This window comes from Cebus imitator, unplaced genomic scaffold (genome assembly GCF_001604975.1).
Source record: "Cebus imitator isolate Cc_AM_T3 unplaced genomic scaffold, Cebus_imitator-1.0 Scaffold15, whole genome shotgun sequence".
Lineage (NCBI taxonomy): Eukaryota > Metazoa > Chordata > Mammalia > Primates > Cebidae > Cebus > Cebus imitator.
The window spans coordinates 6,432,750-6,451,194 of NW_016107330.1; the positions used below are offsets into that span (position 1 = coordinate 6,432,750).

Sequence of the window (18,445 nt, forward strand, 5' to 3'; positions counted from 1 at the left end):
GGGTTTTGAGCACATGCTGTGCGCTAGCCCTGTGGAAGCCAGGACTAGCCAGAGGCAGAGAACAGCCCAGGACTGACGTACTCCCTGCAGAGCCAACAGAATGCTGCACCTGCCTCTCTGGGCCATCCTAAGAGCTGGGGCCTTCCCAGGAAAGAGGGGCTGCAGGAGGCACTACCCCAGCTCAAGCCCCTGAAAGAGCAGGAGAACCTAGCAGCGGGAAAGCTGTTCCCAGAGAGTGATGGGGAGGGTCGGACAGGGGCTCCGTGGCCAAGGCAGAGCCAGGCCTGGTGCCCATAAGCCCTGAAGGCCCCTGCGGCCCTCATCTGTTCTCTGCACGCCCCCAACACAGGTGGACCTCCCCCACACAGCGATCCAGGAAGCCTCCAACAAGAAGAAATTCGAGGATGCCTTGAGCCTCATCCACAGCGCCTGGCAGCGGAGCGACAGCCTCTGTCGAGGCCGAGCCTCCCGGGACCCCTGGTGCTGAGGCAGAGCTGGTTGGCATCCCCGGTGGGCAGGAAAGGAAGGCATGCCAACCGGCAGGCACACTGTCACGGCTGTCGCCATGCTGTTGGAAGCCTACAGCCCACCCCCGCCCCAGGCGACAGCACCACCGAGTGTGGCTTGAGGCAGAGAGTCTCTCCACTCCAGGGATCCAGAACGGGTCCCCAGCACCCCTGGGCATCCTGCCCGACAGGTGGCGGATGGAGGTCACTGGGGTCACAGGGCTCTGCAGATGCACACCCTCCTCCGGGCCTCTGCCTCAGTCTGTAGAATCTGCGGAGTGGCACTGAGAACAGCATGGATCTAAGGAACAGCAAAAGAAACAGGAGGGCGGAAGCCACCTCTTCCTCTCCTGGGTCAGGGGCCCAGTCAGAGGCTCAGGGCTGCCTGGGGGCCCTGAGTGCCCAGCCATCCTTGTTCGTGTTTGGACACTCCCCTGGCCACGTGGGGAAGCGGGAACATGGGGTGTCTGCGCATGCTTCCTCCTCCTAGCTCCATCACTGCGCACACAGCTGCCTGCCTCACCAGATGCAGGGGCAGTGGCCCTCCCTGGCTGTCAGGAGGCCCTGCATGCCCACGGCCCTGCCCTGCCTCTCCCTTCAACCCGGCAGTGCCTGTAGCACCCAGGAGCAAAACGGATGGATGGGGGGCTTAGAGAAGGGCAGAGCTACCAGCCTGGCATCCATGTAGACATCTCCTGACTGCCCCTGCTTGGCTGGAGCCAGGCCCTTCCCTAGAGTTTTGTCAAGAGCCTCCTGGGGAAGGGGTCAGGTGGTGTGGGTTTTGTTTTTTAAAATAAAATAGACGTTATATTGCCGAGGCTTGTCACTGGCCCTTTTTGAGCATGGTAGGGGAAGGGAGGTCTCTAAACCCCCTAAGCCCTTTTTCTGCAAACATCCCTCCATTATCTGCCCTGTCCGTGACACAGGACACGTGCGACATGCAGAACCCGATCAGCCACAGCTGCCGGGTGGACTCACGGTCTGCAGGCTCTCAGGCTCTGCGATTTTCTCGGCCTGACCTTTGCCCTCCCTCCTGTTCCTGTTTGCTGCAGCAACCAGGGGAGGAGCAGCCACCAGCTCCAGTCCCAAGGCGCATCTGCACTGCTGCCCACCTGCCCACCACCTGCAGTCTCCCCTGGGCAGGGCACTCCTGACCCGACAGCCCCCGGAGTGAGTGCCTGCTGCTCTCGAAACAAACCCAGGAGAATCCAAGCTGTCCTCGCTGCCTCTTCCTGAGCCCTCCCCTCCTTGGCTGTCCAGAGGATGACAAGCCTGCCCGGCTGGGGAACCCAAGACCCTCAAGCCACTCAGCATTGCTGCCTCAAGGGCCTGGGCAGGAAGGGGTGGGCCCCGGGAGGCGGGTGTGGACTCCAGCCCTGGTGGCCCTACCTCTGGTTTGGAATGGGCCTTGGATGATTGAGGGAGGCCTGGCAGGAAAGAACTGTCTGGGGGCAGAGGCCCAGGTGAGCACGGCGGTGCTGGCCCCAGCCTGAGCAGACACACCTGACAGCAGGCCTGGGTGGCTTTCTCTCCTCACCAGGGCTGCCTCCTGTCCCACTGGCCACCTGGCCATTCCTGCAGGGAGTAGCCAAGCCTCCTTCCCAGCCCAGGAGGAGCTCCCCCAGCAGGAGGGCAGGCCTGGCAGCAAGTCTTTACCAGCCAAGGTCACTCTCGAGTCCTCCTCACCCAGGGCCCTGAAGTCCTGGGGGAAGCGAGAGGAGCATAGGAGCCAGAGGCAGTGGGGATGGTGGCTAGCAGCAGATGTGGGTGCCTTTTGTTGGGTGCAGCACTGTCCTAGGCACACTATTCTCGTTGCCAGTCCTCCACAGAAACTTCTGGAGTGATGTCAGTATCTCCATTTCACAAATGAGAGAAACTGAAGCACTGAGAGGAAGTGACTTGCCCAGGTTCGCACATGAGAGCAGCACCTGCGATTCCAATCAGCTCCCAGGGCTCCAGAGCCCTTCTCTACCTCTGCCCGTGCTGAGCCTGGGCTTGTAGATGGTGGGAGCCAGACTGGAAGACTGAGTCCTGGAAAGGGGAAGTCAGTCACCAGGGGCACATCAGGGATGGGTGAGGCAGGGGCGGTGTTGCCCATGTACCCCATGCCAGGGACTTCCCAGTCACTTGCCCCCCTGCCCAGGGCTGTGCCAAAGCTGGACAGGCTAAACTAGAGGCAAGGCAGGGGTGCCAGCCCTTTGCCCAGGACCACAGGGAGGCCAGGAGGAGATGCCTGGGCTGGTTGGCACCTTCTCCCTACCCTCGCTCTCCTTCTAGTCCCAAGTGACCTTTCCCCCAGATCCCAGGGTCCAGGCCCGCCCTTTGCTGGAAGGTGTGGTGACAGAGGCAGCTGGGATTGGTCACAGCCGGTGGAGGCGTGTCAAAGGCACCGACAGACCCCTGGAGAAGCTGAGCAGAGCAGGTGGACTCCTGAGATAGACCAGGGCCTCCAGGCAGCCACGGGCCTGTCAGACCAGGACGCTTGCCCTCTAGACATGGCCTCGGGCCTCGGCAAACCCCAGCCCCATGGCCCTGTGAGGTTACAGACAGCCTAAACGCCACCACCACAGGGCCTGTGCCATGCCCCTGACCCGGGCACAGAAGGCCACTGGCCCAGAGGCCGGGGAGACGGTGCCCCCAGCAGTGGACCTGGTGTTGGGTGCCTCGGCCTGCTGCCTGGCCTGTGTCTTCACCAACCCCCTGGAGGTGGTGAAGACGCGGCTGCAATTGCAGGGGGAGCTGCAAGCCCGGGGCACCTACCCACGGCCCTACCGGGGCTTCATGGCCTCTGTGGCTGCCGTGGCCCGAGCAGACGGGCTGTGGGGCCTGCAGAAGGGGCTGGCTGCCGGCCTGCTGTACCAAGGCCTCATGAACAGCGTCCGTTTCTACTGCTACAGCCTGGCATGCCAGGCTGGCCTCACGCAGCAGCCAGGTGGCATTGTGGTTGCGGGAGCCGTGGCAGGGGCCCTAGGAGCCTTCGTGGGGAGCCCTGCTTACCTGGTGAGTCCTTGTCTCCATCCTCCACCATCCCGTGACCCATATCCCACAGGGGCCCAGCAGCCTGCAAGGCTGGGCTCAGTGGACCTGGGTGGGGTAGGGCAGCCTGGGTGGGGCTGCTCCCTGGAACATCCTGGCCCAGGCCTGGAATCTGCCCCTTAGCCCAGGACACCAGGGCCCTGCCCTGATCCATGCTCTCCTGGGGACCCTGACCCACTGGTCCTGAACCAAGGGAGGGGCAGAGGGTGGCAGATGTGTTGGCTCAAATCCTGGCTGGGTTACTTCTCTTCCTGTGTTGCCTCATGTATGTTAACAATAAAAGCTACCCGGCTGGGCACAGTGGCTCACACCTGTAATCCCAGCACTTTGGGAGGCTGAGGCAGAAGGATCACAAGGTCAGGAGTTCAAGACCAGCCTGACCAACACGATGAAACCCTGTCTCTACTAAAAATACAAAAATTAGCAGGGTGTGATGGCACGCGCCTATAATCCCATCTGCTCAGGAGGCTGAGGCAGGAGAATTGCTTGAACCTGGGAGGCAGAGGTTGCAGTGAGCCAGGATCACACTACTGCACTCCAGCCTGGGCGACAGTGAAACTCCATCTCAAAAAACAAAACAAAACAAAACAAAAGAATAAAAGCGCCAGGCGCGGTGGCTGACGCCTGTAATCCTAGCACTTTGGGAGACCGAGGTGGGTGGATCACCTGCGGTCAGGAGTTCAAGACCAGCCTGGCCATCTTGGTGAAACCCCATCTTAAAATAAATAAATATATAAATAAATAAAAGCTACCCTTGATGGCCTCCTCTTGTGCACTCTGCAGGGGTACCTCAGGACCACCCCAAAAAAATAAAGATTTTTTTTTTCTTTTTTTTTTTTTTTTTTTGAGACAGAGTTTCACTCTTGTTACCCAGGCTGGAGTGCAATGGCGCGATCTCGGCTCACCGCAACCTCCGCCTCCTGGGTTCAGGCAATTCTCCTGCCTCAGCCTCCTGAGTAGCTGGGATTACAGGCACGCGCCACTGTGCCCAGATAATTTTTGTAGTTTTTAGTAGAGACAGGGTTTCACTGTGTTGACCAGGATGGTCTCGATCTCTTGACCTCGTGATCCACCCACCTCGGCCTCCCAAAGTGCTGGGATTACAGGCGTGAGCCACTGCGCCCGGCCTAAAATAAAGATTTTTTTGAAAAAAGCTACCACGGGCTGGGTGCGGTTGCTCAAGCCTGTAATCCCAGCACTTTGGGAGGCCAAGGTGGGCAGATCACCTGAGGTCAGGAGTTTGAGACCAGCCTGACCAACAGGGTGAAATCCTGTCTCTACTAAAAAGTACAAAAATTAACTGGGCATGGCGGTGCATGCCTATAAATCCCAGCTACTGGGGAGGCTGAGGCAGGAGAATCGCCTGGGCCCAGGAGGCAGAGGTTGTAGTGAGCTGAGGTCGTGGCACTGCACTTTAGCCTGGGCCACAGAAAAAAAGCTACCCTTGAGAAAGTCTCCCCTCCTCGGCTGGTGCTGGACAGTCGTTGCCTCACTTAATCCTCAGAACAGCTTTCCAGCCATGACAGAACCACCAAGAGAGGGTTCCGTAACTTGCTCTGAGTCACACCAAGATGCAAAACCCAGGCTGACCCCAGAGCTGCACCTCCACCCTATTCCACAGCACCCCGAAGCTTCAGGCTTGGGACCATGGAGCTCTGAGTTTCAGGGGCACAGAGGTGGGGGCACCCTCAACACACACAGCTCGTCCCAGCTCTCCCAAGCTCCATCCCCAAACCCCATGTCCCCTCTGCTCCCACAGATCAAAACACAGCTGCAAGCCCAGACAGTGGCTGAGATGGCCGTGGGACACCAGCACAATCACCAGGTGAGGCCCTGGTCACTCCCAGAGCTCACTGGCGGCATGGACTGGGCATGCTCCCAGCCTGGGCAGGGGCTGGCCAGTGACCCCGAGCCCTCTCCCCACAGACCCTCCTGGGTGCCTTGGAGACGATCTGGCGGCAGCAGGGTCTGGTCGGGCTGTGGCAGGGCGTGGGTGGGGCTGTGCCCCGAGTCATGGTGGGCTCAGCTGCCCAGCTGGCCACCTTCGCCTCTGCCAAGGCCTGGGTGCAGGAACAACAGGTGAGGAGCTGGGGACCCCTGTGCCCACCCACACAGACACACGGGACTGAGGGGCCACCTGCCTCCTTTCACATGGAGAAGACTGGGTGTGGCAACAGATGGGGCCCCGCCTCTGCCCTCAGAGTGGTGACTCCAGCCCTTGGTACCAGCAGGAGTGGGGGGTCAGCAGTGAACCCCAAAGCTGAGAAGGAGCTCAGGGTGGCAGGGCTGGGGGATGGCTAGAGGGGCCTCATCTGCTCCCCTTTCCGCAGCCCTTCTAGCCCCTGTGTAGTAGGAGGCTGGGAGGGTACCACGTGGGTGGGTAGAGGGCATTTGCAGGGGTCAGCACCTGTGCCATCCCCACAGTGGCTCCCGGCAGACAGCTGGCTGGTGGCCCTGGCTGGGGGCATGATCAGCAGCATAGCCGTGGTTGTCGTCATGACCCCCTTCGATGTGGCCAGCACGCGGCTATACAATCAGCCAGTGGACAGAGCTGGCAGGGTGAGCAGGGATGGGTCTAAGGGAGGATGTGGGGAGCTGGGAGCACACCCCAACACACACACACACACACACACACACACACACACACACAGCCAGAGACACACGAACACAGGCCATGCATGCAAACACTAACTGGGCTTGTTTGCTGAGCTCCCATGTCCCAGGCACAGGCTAAGCACTTTCACATCCAGATTTTATTCTATCCTTATAATCATATTCATCTTCCTGATGAGGAAACAGGTTCAGACAGATCAAGTGACTTGCATGAGGCCCCCCAGCCGGTAAGTGGAGGAGCCAGTACTAGAATTCAGGCCTGATCCCACGGCCTTCCCAGCAGCCTCACAGATGTGTCCAATCAAAGGTACTGTCCACAGGGTGTGCAGGGGTGAAATTGACCCTTGTGCCAAGATGTGGTGTGAGCCAGGGCCCCACGGTCCCTGTAGTGACACCCACCGCATGTCTGTCCCCAGGGCCAGCTGTATGGGGGCCTCACCAACTGCATGGTGAAGATCTGGCAGCAGGAGGGCCCCCTGGCACTCTACAAAGGCCTGGGCCCCGCCTACCTGCGCCTGGGCCCCCACACCATCCTCAGCATGCTCTTCTGGGACGAGCTTCGGAAACTGGCTGGGCGGGCCCAGCACCAGGGCACCTAGGCGGCGGCCCTCATCCCCACGTCCTGACATGGCCCGGCACTTGGCCAGAAGTGAGGGCCTGCCCTGGCACGACCGGCTGTCCCATGAGGGACCACAGGCCCAGGCCCTGCCACAGACCCCAGGAGAGTGTGGAACAGCTCTGGCACCCAGCCCATGGCCCACCCAGGGCCAGAACATCCACTTCAAGTTACCACCCATTCTGTCTTCCAGAGAGTTCTCTTCCTTCTCTGCACTGGGTCTCCGCATCCCAGAGCCTTACTCAGTCATAACAACTGCTGCAGGCATGCACACAGCATGGGCCCAGGGACTTACATCCATCAGCTCACTCAGGCCTCAGACAGCAGCTCAAGGCAGACATTTTGCCCTCTTTTACCATCAGAAAGCAGAGGCTGAGAGCAGTGATGTGGCTTTGACCACAGCCACACAACTTTGAAGTACAGAGCCAGGACTGGAACTTAGCCCTGCTTACCCCAGACCTATGCACTTGACAAGTGTGTGACTGTGCCAGGCCTGTGGGCCGGGACTGCCCTGAGGGATCACTGTGTATAGCAAGAGCTGGGGTGTACCCGGAGGCTGCGCTGTTGTCACCTGCCTCATTTGCTGGGGCAGCCGTAACAAAGAACCACAGACTGGGCGACGTAGACTAGAGAAATCTATTTTCTCACAGTTCTGGAGGCTGGATGCTCGAGACCAAGGTATCAGCGGGCTGGTTTCATCTGAGGCCTCTCCCCATGGCTTGCAGATGCCGCATTCTCCCTGTGTCTGCACGTGGTGGTCCCTTGTGTGGGTGTGAGTCCGGGTCCTGATCTCCTCCTATTTTTTTTTGTTGTTATTGTTGTTACAGAGTCTCTCTGTTGCCCGGGCTGGAGTGCAGTGGTGTGATCTCGGTTCACTGCAATCTCTGCCTCCTGGGTTCAATCAATTCTCCTGCCTCAGCCTCCTGAGTAGCTGAGATTACAGGCGTGCACCACCACGCCCAGCTAATTTTTGTATTTTTAGTAGAGACAAGATTTCATCTTGTTGGTCAGGTTGGTGTTGAACTCCTGACCTCATGATCTGCCCACCCTGGCCTCCCAAAGTGCTGAGATTACAGGCATGAGCCACCATGCCCAGCCCTGATCTCCTCCTCTTATAAGGACGCAAATCATGTTGGCTTAGGGCCCATCCTCATGACCACACTTTAACTTTTTCTTTTTTTTTTTTTTTTTGAGACAAAGTCTCACCCTGTCACCTAAACTGGAGTGCAGTGGCACAATCTCGGCTCACTGCAACCTCCGCCTCCCAGGTTCCAGCAGTTCTCCTGCCCCAGCTTCCTGGGTAGCTAGAATTACAGGTGGCCACCACCACACTCAGCTAATTTTTGAATTTTTAGCAGAGATGGGGTTTCACCATGTTGGCCAGACTGGTCTTAAACTCCTGACCTCAGGTGATCCACTGGTCTCGGCCTCCCATAGTGCTGGGATCACAGGCATGAGCCACCTCACTTGGCCTCATTTTAACTTAATTATCTCTGTCAAGACCCTATCCCCATATACAGTGGCATCCAGAGCTGCTGGGGGAGGATTAAACATTAAACATGCACATTTGCAGGGACCGCAGTTCAGCCAGCACCATGTAATGGCTCTCACGGAGGGCCTGCCAGCTGCCCTCACTGTGGCCATTTGCACACATCCCGACAAACCTGAAAGGCACTCCGGGTGCCCCCTGTTCAGATGAGGGGACTGAAACCCGGGAAAGGGAAGCGATGTGGCAGGGCCAGCAGCAGGCCGTGGGCCCCTTCTCTAGACTGAGCACCGCTCCCCACGGGCGTGCTCTCAACGCCACACCAGCCTCTACACTGCAGAGATGGACAGCAGCTCCGTGGCAGGGGCAGGATGGCCTGGGCCCACCCCCACCTCCCCCCCGCCACACCCCGTCTGTAAGGGCTGCTCCCAGGAACACCTGCTGCTGCACGCTCCAAACCAATAAAGTTTTCTACTTTGTTTACTTCAATGACCCCCCTCTGCGGTCAATCTCAGTCTCCCCCGTCCCCGACCCCCACCCTCGGCTCCCTCTGCCCTTTCTGTCTGTGAAAGCAGGATGGGAACGCTGCCCACCTGCTCAGCCCCGCCCTGCCAGACCCGGGTGAGGCCTGCCACCTAGTGGACCTGGGGAGGAGCATCAAGAAGGGCTGCCGCGGCCTGCGGGAAGGGAAGGCTCAGGCAGGCTCGGGCCGCGGGAGATCCCACACCAGCCGGAGCCAGACCAAAGGCTCTGGGAAGCTGGAACCGACCTCACAAAAAGCAGGCAGAGCTGACCTCCGGCTGTGGTGGGAGAGAGCCCCAGACCTCGGGCTGAGGGGGAGGGAGAGCCCCAGACCTCGGGCTGAGGGGGAGGGAGAGCCCCAGACCTCGGGCTGAGGGGGAGGGAGAGCCCCAGACCTCGGGCTGAGGGGGAGAGAGAGCCCCAGACCTGGGGCTGAGGGGGAGGGAGAGCCCCAGACCTCGGGCTGAGGGGGAGAGAGAGAGAGCCCCAGACCTCGGGCTGAGGGGGAGAGAGAGAGAGCCCCAGACCTCGGGCTCGGGGGGCAAAGCCTGACCTCCTGCTATAGGAGGGTAGAGCCCCAGACTTCAGGCTGAGAGGGCACAGCTGATCTCTGGCTATGGGGGGATAAGTCCTACCCTCAGACCTTGGGCTAAAGGGGCAGAGCCCACACTTCACGCTGCGAGAGGCTAGGACCCACACCTAAGGCTGGGCAGCACAGATGGAGCCTGGGGCTTCCAGGGGGCATTGGGTGGTCCAAAGCCTCAAGGAAGATTTCAAGTAAAGTGGATGCCAGACTTTGGCAGGGACCAGACCGGAGACCAGAGACCAGCCAGAGGTACCTGCCCCTCACCCCACGCTGCCCAAATGGCTGGCTCCAGACTCCCCCTGTGCCTGGAGCTGGGACCTTGCCCTTCTGGGCCTCAAAGGGTTAACGCCCCTGTCGCTCCTCCCCTCCCTTCCCCTGGCCTTTGACCCCTCCCAGCCTCTCCCCTCCACTGACACCTTTGCCCCGTGAGGTGGGTCTGTCCCTGTGCAGATCTGGCCGGAGGCTGAGGCTGGTTCCCGGGGTGCCATGTTCTCCCTGCCGTCCCTCCCCTCCTGGCTCCCTGGCCTCCCCTCCCTCGAGTGGGGCTCCAGCCTCCTCGACTCCCTCCTACAAGGTGAGCCCCTTGCCCCATTCCCACCTCGGCCCTGCCCCCTTCCAGCTCTTCTTGGCACAAGGTGGACCTCACCCACACGGTCTTCCACCACCCCCACCCTATGGCCGCCCCCACCTCTGACCCTATCAACCAAGCCTGCCCCCCTGACACCCCTGCATGCCCCCTTAGGCCTGGTCGGGGCCCTTGGAGTCTTGGTCCTGAACAGCCTCCTGAAAGTTTACTTCTTCGTGGGCTGTGCCAAGTGAGTGCCCACCTCATCCCCCAGGGGGTGTGGCTGGGGACCCCACCCCCAACAGGGGTCTAGGGCGGTTCTGCACCCCTGGCCACAACCATTCTGTCCCCACAGTGACCCGCAGTGGCGGCCGGAAAAGGAGCGGTTGCGGACCCAGTGGGCCTCGCTGGAAATGGTGCACCTGGCAGGGCTGGCCCTGTTCCTGACGGTCGTGGGGTCCCGGGTGGCTGCCCTCGTGGTGCTCGAGTTCTCCCTCCGGGCCGTGTCCACACTGCTGTCCCTGGGCAAGGTGAGGCCTCAGGGAAGGCAGTGGGTGGATCACTCCGCAGCCTAGGGCCTGGACTCACCCCCGGAACGTGGGCAGCAGGGCCCAGCTCCAGCATCCCAGCCTCTTCACCGTATTTGCCCTAAGACTGAGAACAGAGGCTGCAGGATGCACCCTTGGGCTTGGTTGCTGAAGCAGCCACACTCACGGGGGATACGGTCCCAGTCCCAAGATGACAAGAGCGACAGCTCCTGTGGATCGGGCTCCCCCAATGCCAGGCCCTGCGCCAAATGCGTTGTGTGCATCACGTCATCCTCACAGCCACAGGGATGAAGGTTTGCTGGGATTCCCCATTTCACAGATGAGGGAACTAAGGCTCAGAGAGATCACGTGGCTTGTCTATGGTCAACAGGCAGAGCCAGGCTTTGAACCCAGGGCTCTGAGATTCTCAACCACCACCCTTCAGCTAACAGATGGGCCCCAAGTACTAAGATGTGACTGACGGCCCAGCATGGTGGCTTACCCCTGTAATCCCAGCACTTTGGGAGGCTGAGAAGGGCAGATCACCAGAGGTTAGGATTTCGAGACTAGCCTGGCCAACATGGAGAAACACCATCTCTACTAAAAAAATAAAATAAACGGGTAGCTCATGCCTGTAATCTCAGCATTTTGGGAGGCCGAGGCGAGTAGATCACGAGGTCACCAGTTCAAGACCAACCTGGTGAACATGGTGAAACTCCATCTCTACTAAAAACACAAAAAAATTAGCTGGGTGTGGTGGTGTTTGCCTGTAATCCCAGCTACTCAGGAGGCTGAGGCAAGAGAATTGCTGAACCTGAGAGGCAGAGAGGTTGCAGTGAGCCGAGATCAGGCCACTGCACTCCAGCCTGGGTGATAGAGCATGAGTCCGTCTCAAAAAATAAAAAATAAAAATTAGGCGTGGTGGTGAGCACCTGTAATCCCAGCTACTCAGGAGGCTGGGGCAGGCAAATCTCTTGAACCCAGGAGGCAGAGCTTGCAGTGAGCAGAGATCATGCCATTGCACTTCAGCCTAGGTGACGGAGCAAGACTCTGTCTCAAAAAAAAAGAGAGACATGATTGAAATTAAGGTGAGAGAGATGATCCCCTAGGGCTTCATCTGAAGCGGGATGTGGCCCCTTTGGGAACCGTCCCCAAGGTCAGCCTCCTGTGGCGTGCGGCATCTGTAGTGGGGCAGTCCCCACATCTCCGGCCCCTCTTCTGCCACTCCCCACAGGGCTCCCGGGGCCCTGAGAGGCTGCAGCTCTACCTGCTGTGCCAGTACTCGCTGGGCTGCGGGCTGAGCTGCGGCCTGAGCTTCCTGCAGGAGGGCGCCCCTCACCGCACGCTGAACCTGCTGCTCAGCCTCGGGCTGGCCACGCTGCTGGGCCTGGGCGCCCGGCGCCTCCACCGCCACGTCTGCCGCCTCTACGAGCTGCACAGCAGCCAGCGCTACTGTGGGGTGTGCCTGGGCCTGCTGGCCGGTGTGCACGACCTCCCCCGGCTGCTGGGCCGCGCCCTGGCCGTGGCCTTTGCCGTGGGTGACCTGGCAGCAGTGGCCCTCATCAACCGGGACTTTCTGACCACCTCGGAGGCCGTGCGGTTCTGGACGCCGCTCACCATCTGCTACACGCTGCTGGTCATCTACATGCAGGGTGAGTGCGGGGCTACTCGTTGCATCCATGCACATCCCTCTGCCTACGCCGGACTCCAGGGAGGCCACCAGCCAACAGCTGTCACCCTTGCCATCCCAGAGAGCCTGGTCAGGGTAGAGGCTGTGTGGCACAGGCAGTGCAGAGAAGCAGCATGCGGTGGGTGCCCTGAGGTGGAAGCCTCTAGATCGGGGCTTGAAGGTTGAGTAGGAGATCCCTAAGAGAATCGAGGCAGGGGCTGGGCACGGTGGTTCACACCTGTAATCCCTGCACTTTGGGAGGTCAAGATAGACGGACCACCTGAGCTCAGGAGTTCGTAACCAGCCTGTGCAACATGGTAAAACCTCATCTCTACTAAAAAAAAATACAAAAAATTAGTCGGGCGTGATGGCGTGTGCCTGTAGTCCCAGCTACCTGGGAGGCTGAGGCAAGAGAATTGATTGGACCCAGGAGGTGGAGGTTGCAGAGATCACACCACTGCACTCCAGCTGGGCAACAGAGCAAGACTCCGTCTCAAAAAATAAATAAAGAAAGAAGCGAGGCAGGGAAGGGAATCTTGGGCAGAGAGCGCCGCATGCGCCAACGCCCAGAGGGGACAGAGGGCATGGCAGCATCAAACAAGCCACTGGAGTCCAGTGTGACTGTCACCCCCACGGCATGGCGAAGGGGTGAGCCTGGCCAGGTTCGAAGGGGCCTGTTGGAGAGCCCTCATCAGTCTGATGAGACACCGCTGTACAGGTTTTTTTGTGTTTTTGTTTCGTTTTGTTTTTCTGTTTTTTTGAGACAAGGTCTTGCTCGGTGGCCCAGGCTGGAGTGCAGTGGCACAATCACAGCTGACTGCAGCCTTGACCTTCTAGGCTCAAGTGATTCTCCCACCTCAGCCTCCCAAGTAGTGGGGACTATAGACACGTACCATCATACCAGGCGAATTTTATTTTTTGTAGAGAAGAGGTCAGCTGGGCACTGTGGCTCATGCCTGTAATCCCAGCACTTTGGAAAGCTGAGACAGGCAAATCATAGAGGTCAGGTGTTCAAGACCAGCCTAACCAACATGGTGAAACCCTGCCTGTACTAAAAATACAAAATTAGCCTGGTGTGGTGGTCTGTGCCTGTAATCCCAGGCACTCAGGACATAAGAATCGCTTGAACCTGGGAGGCACAGTGGCTCATGCTTGTAATCCCAGCACTTTGGGAGGCCGAGGCAAGCAGATCACCTGAGGTCAGGAGTTTGAGACCAACCAGCCATTATGGTGAAACCCCATCTTTACTAAAGATACAAAAATTAGCTGGGCGTAACGGTGGGCACCTGTGATTCCAGCTACTCGGAAAGCTCAGGCAGGGAGAACTGCTTGAACCTGGGAGCCAGAGGTTGCAGTGAGCCAAGATCGAACCACTGCACTCCAGCCTGGGCAACAGAGCAAGACTCTGTCTCTAAATAAATAAATAAAGGGATCTTGCCATGTTGCCCAGGCTGGTCCTGAACTCTTGGGCTCAAGCAATCCACCTACCTCAGCCTCCCAGAGTGCTGGGATTACAGGATGGGCCACTGCGCCCAGCTTACTGCAGGGTTTGTTGCTGCTCTGGTTTGAGACGGAGTCTTCCTCTGTCGCCCAGCCTGAAGTGCAGTGGCACGATCTCAACTCACTGCAACCTCTACCTCCTGGGTTCAAGCAATTCTCCTGCCTCAGCCTCCCAAGTAGCTGGACTCTGTCTCAAAAAACGAACAAAAGAACGAGACCAGGAGTGGTGGCTCATGCCTGTAGTCCTAGCACTTTTGGAGGTCAAGGGAGGCAGATCACTTGAGGTCAGAAGTTCAAAACCAGCCTGGCCAACATGGTGAAACCTCATCTCTACTAAAAATACAAAAAGTTAGCCGGCTATAATGGAGTGCACCTGTAATCCCAGCTGCTCAGGACGCTGAGGCAGGAGAGTTGCTTGAATCTGGGAGGTGGAGGTTGCAGTGAGCCGAGATCATGCCACTGTACTCCAGCCTGGGCGACACAGCGAGACTCCATCTCAAAAAAAAAAAAAGAAAGGAAGCTGGAAGCCCACCAAGGAGGCTTCTTGAAAAGAGGGTGGTTGGGCCCAGGTGTGTCCATGGGGGAGGCAGAAGGAGTTACCAGGGCTCTAACTAATGGACTAGAGGCAGGTTGTGGCCAAAAGAGGAATCAGGATGACGCCTGCGCCTGCGAGGCTGTGGGGCTCTGGCCTGGCCCAGTGGGAGGCTTGTGGGCTGGGCAGTGAGTCCTGAAGGCAGAGCACCTGGTGCCCTGCAGATGCTCAGAGCAGAGGTGGGGACCAGGAGGATGGGATGGGAGGAGGGCTGCCTGGGAGAGGAAAGCTTGCCTGAGGAGGGTGGGTCAGGGAGCCTGGAGGTCCAGCCCCGGATGTGGGGTCGGGGGGTGACAGGCACCCTTGTCTCCTAGAGGAGCAGCGGCAGCACCCCGGCCTGCAGAGCCAGGTGCAGACGGTGCTGGTGCGCATGGGTGGTCTCTTCGTGCTGCTGCTGACCGTGGGCCGCTGGCTGGACCTGCTGGGCATCCTCGTCTCCCTGCTGGGCGAGCTCTGGTGTCTGGTGGGCGTCCGCACCCTGCTTGACCTCTGCCAGATACAGGTGGGTACGCCCTTCCCATGTGTTCCCCAGACACTGAAGCTCTGCTTCAAACAGCCCAGGAGCCCCAAGAGGCCCAAGTTTAAGAAGAGTCAGCTGGGCATGGTCACTTACACCTGTAATCCCAATACTTGGGAGGCTGAGCCCGAGGATCACTTGAACCTGGGAGGTGGAGGTTGCAGTGAGCCATGATCGTGCCACTGCACCTCAGCCTGGGCAGCAGAGTGAGTCTCTGTCTCAAAAAAAAGCAGAGCCAGGGTGACCTCTCTTGGGAGTCGGGGGCAGGGGAAGCTGGAATCCCCTCTCCTGCCCTCTGTCACCAGACCAGGGCTGTCCTCCAGGTCACTGGCACCCCCCACCCTCTCCACAGCCCTCTCCAGCCTGCAACCCAGAGGCCCAAGTGGGAGGAAGTGCCCGGGTCACTGGAAGCCCGAGGCCCCCAGGGGGACGGGTGAATGGGCAGTCTCATTCTTGATGCCTTTCCCCAGGACTTTCCAACCCAGAGGCCTTCGGTGTCAACGCCAAGCCAGCCCCTGCCCTCCACACTCCAGCCCCAGAGTTCACCCTCCTCCTGACCTGCCTCAGGGAGGATCTGAAGTCTGTCTCAGGCCCACCAGCCTGACCTTTGAGGCCCTGACTCCAGGAAGATGCCTGGAGGCAGAATGACAGGGCTGGCCCCTGCCCAGAGCTCAGTGTAGGCCCTGGGAGCCCCAAGAAGGGAAGGCAGGATTTAGAGATGGGAGACTCTGGAGAGGGGACACCTGAGGGCCCCTGGTTGAACTCTCTTTTTCTCAGAGTGGGCAATGATGCAGTCCCTCAGACCTGCCTTCCTGGGCAGGGGTGGGGGTGGGGGTGCATCCTCAGAAGGGCTCCCCCCTTTACTGGCTCCCCTTGCCCTCCTCACGAACAATAAAGACGATGACTTTCTCAAGCTGTGCTTAGACTCACAAACACACAGAGGCTGGGCACAGTGGCTCACGCCTGTAATCCCAGAACTTTAGGAGGCCAAGGTGGGTGATCATCTAAGATCAAGAGTTCCAGGCCATCCTGGCCAACCTGGCGAAATCCTGTCTCTACTAAAAATACAAAAATTAGCCGGGCGTGGCAGCACATGCCTGTAGTCCCAGCTACTGAAGAGGCTGAGACGAGGCAACTGCTTGAACCCGGGAGGCAGAGGTTGCAGTAAGCCAAGATCGTGTCACTGCCCTCCAGCTTGGGTGACACAGCAAGACTCTGTCTCAAAAACAAACAAAAAGAATCACAAACACACAGAGAGGGAAAGAGGCTTTTCTGAGTCCACACAGCTCTTCTGGCAGGGTCCTGGGATATGTGCCTGCCCTGGGAGACATGGCTCCTTGCAGACTGAGAAAATGGTTTGGGGTAGAGTGGGGGGGGCATGCAGTACTGAGGTGGCGAGGAGGTGAGGGGGCTGGGGGATGGACACTAGGTCTGGCACCCACCTGCAGTCTTGGGTGGACAGTGGTCATGTCCTCTCCCATCCCAGGCGGGGAAACAGTTGAAGGACACACAATGCTGACAGGGTCTCTGCTGGGTCCCTGCAGTCCCCAGCCCCAACCTTGACTCCTCTAAGGCCATGAGCATCCTTCCCATCTCAGCCTGTTCAGGACCCTGCTCAGGAAGGCCAAAGGGTTGGGTCCCAGCTCCTCCACCTACCCTCTGTGTGACCTTGGACAGGCCACTGTCTCTCTTTGAGCCTAGCAGAAGAATTACCACCGTGTGCTGGGGGCCTGCCATGTGCCAGGTACTTTCACTGTCTCATCTCATTTTGACATCAGCCCCAAGAGGCAGGCACTGTTATCTCCTTTTACAGAGTCAGAAACAGCCTCAGAGAGGTTAAGTGACTTGCTCAAGGGCACACAGGCATTAAGTAGCAAAGCTAGGATTTGAATCCAGGTGGCCTGACCCCCAGAGCTCAAGTGCTTTGGATGCTCCCTGCTGACCCTCTTCTTGTTGAAAATCTGGGGCCAGGGAAACTAACAGAGATGAGAAATATGGCACGTCCATTACCAGCAGGTTCTGGAATGTGGTTCCAGCCACCTTGGTGCAAGGGAGCCTGAGGCTCCAATGTTCTAGCTCAGCCCTAGCGCTCAGGGCCCTTTGGTTCCATAGGGATCCAGGGCTGCAGCTCAGGGCCCTTTCCTAGGGAAGGCTCCATAGGGCAAAGGAGCCTCCCAGCCAATGGCCTTTCTGGAGGGGTTTTGAGAGGCATACGGGTAGCAGGGAAGGCATCAGGGAGGGGAGGCCTGGAGAGGGCACCTTGAGGATTCCAGGCTCTGCTGGGTCCCTACCTCTGGGCAAAGGCACCACACTCACCTGAAGGCTGCTCTTGGGAGCAGGCAGGGGTGGCCCAAGGATCCTTCATGCTCCATGCTCAGCACACCTGGGATACGGAGCAGGCTGCACCCAAGGCTGGGCTGGGTGGTTTCAGCTCATCCATCCAAGAATGGCCACCCCTTGGACAGCTCTGGCCTGGCCTTTGAACCTGAACCTGAACCTGAAGAGGCCTCTCATCCCAGGTTGTGGTAGCTGGGGCGGGGGAAATGCCTGTGGAAGCCCCCTCCCCCAATACAGGACCCAGTCCATCCCGTCTGGGAGTGTGCTCTGTTCCCTCCGGGCAGGAAACCTGCCCCAGTCTGGGAGGAAATGGCTCAGTTAGGTGGGCACAGGGCCAGCCCCTTGCTGGACCCAGCCTGGGCTCTGGGATCCAAGCGGGGGCCAGTGTTTTTGCTGGAATGTGCTTCAGCCTCTCAATCCCTGGCACAGCCTGGGCCCCATTAGGGACAGGGCCAGAAGGGGACCAGACTCAGCGGTCCTTTCCTTTTTATGGGCACAGGGATTGTTTTCCAAACAAAAATTGGGACACGTGGGCTGGAGTAGGATTCTTTTCTTATCGAATTATTTTTGCGAAAAGACTGGCAAGGGCATAAAATGAGCCCACTCTAAATGAGGCATTTAGCAAATCTCCACACCAAATGGAGAAACGTGGCCTGAAATCCAGCAGGCATAGGACAATCCAAATTGTACTGTCTGATCAAAGCATGAGGCTGGGACCAGTTCCCATGGGGACCCTAAGAGCCTGAGCCCTGGGCCCTGACCACCAGGACCAAGGTCCCAGGGTGAGGGAATCATGCTGAAGAGGTAGGGAGCAATGTCCCCACGCTCTACGTAAAGTGGGTAGTGACCTCTGGGTAGCTGGGATTGGGGTAAGCTGGCCTCCCCATCCTGAGCCCCCCACTTCCGTTTTTTCTGAGCCCTGGCATTTTCCTTCTGTGAGGGCCTTGCATTTCTTCACCCATTCATTCATTCAGTAAGTCATCACTGAGAACCAGCCTGGAGCCAGGCATTAGGCCGGCATTGGGGATGCTGAGAGGAGTAAGGGAAGGTTCCCTCCACAAAGTGCTGCAAAAAAAAAAATTAAACCTGGGTTAGGTGCGGTGGCTCATGCCTGTAATCTCAGCACTTTGGAAGCCTGAGGTGGGCGGATCATGAGGTCAGGAGTTCGAGACCAGCCTGGCCAACATCATGAAACCCCGTCTCTACTAAAAATACAAAAGTTAGCTGGACGTGGTAGCTCACACCTATAGTCCCAGCTACTCGGGAGGCTGAGGCAAGAGAATTGCTTAAACCCGGGAGTCAGAGTTTGCAGTGAGCCGCGATCACACCACTGCACTCCAGCCTGGCGACAGAGCAAGACTCCGGCTCAAAAA

General features: G+C 58.6%; 3 protein-coding genes across 6 annotated transcripts in view; all 3 read left to right on the plus strand.

The window, feature by feature from the left end:
- PLEKHM2 (pleckstrin homology and RUN domain containing M2) overlaps positions 1-1,321 on the plus strand; it is a 52,216-nt gene extending 50,895 nt beyond the window's left edge. For 2 of the 3 annotated variants that reach the window (XM_017505080.2, XM_017505072.2), the window contains one exon: positions 350-1,321. In XM_017505080.2, the coding sequence (XP_017360569.1) occupies positions 350-487 (138 nt within the window). In that variant the 3' untranslated portion in view covers positions 488-1,321. The remainder of the gene's footprint in view (positions 1-349) is intronic. The other variant, XR_001818137.2, reaches the window with a different exon arrangement.
- Positions 1,322-2,863: 1,542 nt separating this feature from the next.
- Positions 2,864-7,574, plus strand: SLC25A34 (solute carrier family 25 member 34). Of its 2 annotated transcripts, XM_017505104.2 has the most exons (5): positions 2,865-3,506; positions 5,302-5,367; positions 5,469-5,621; positions 5,967-6,101; positions 6,572-7,574. In XM_017505104.2, exons 1-5 carry the CDS (start codon positions 3,087-3,089, stop codon positions 6,752-6,754), a joined length of 957 nt encoding a protein of 318 aa, XP_017360593.1. In that variant the 5' UTR covers positions 2,865-3,086; the 3' UTR covers positions 6,755-7,574. The 2 variants fall into 2 exon arrangements, with proteins under 2 accessions (XP_017360601.1, XP_017360593.1); XM_017505112.2 differs by lacking the exon at positions 5,967-6,101 and having other exon boundaries at positions 2,864-3,506; positions 6,572-7,570.
- A 2,209-nt stretch (positions 7,575-9,783) lies between these two features.
- On the plus strand, positions 9,784-15,648 carry TMEM82 (transmembrane protein 82). The gene is made up of 6 exons (XM_017505097.2): positions 9,784-9,939; positions 10,108-10,180; positions 10,286-10,460; positions 11,692-12,109; positions 14,533-14,720; positions 15,206-15,648. The coding sequence occupies exons 1-6, from the start codon at positions 9,852-9,854 to the stop codon at positions 15,290-15,292; spliced, it is 1,029 nt and encodes a 342-aa protein (XP_017360586.1). The 5' UTR covers positions 9,784-9,851; the 3' UTR covers positions 15,293-15,648.
- Positions 15,649-18,445: the final 2,797 nt, after the last annotated feature.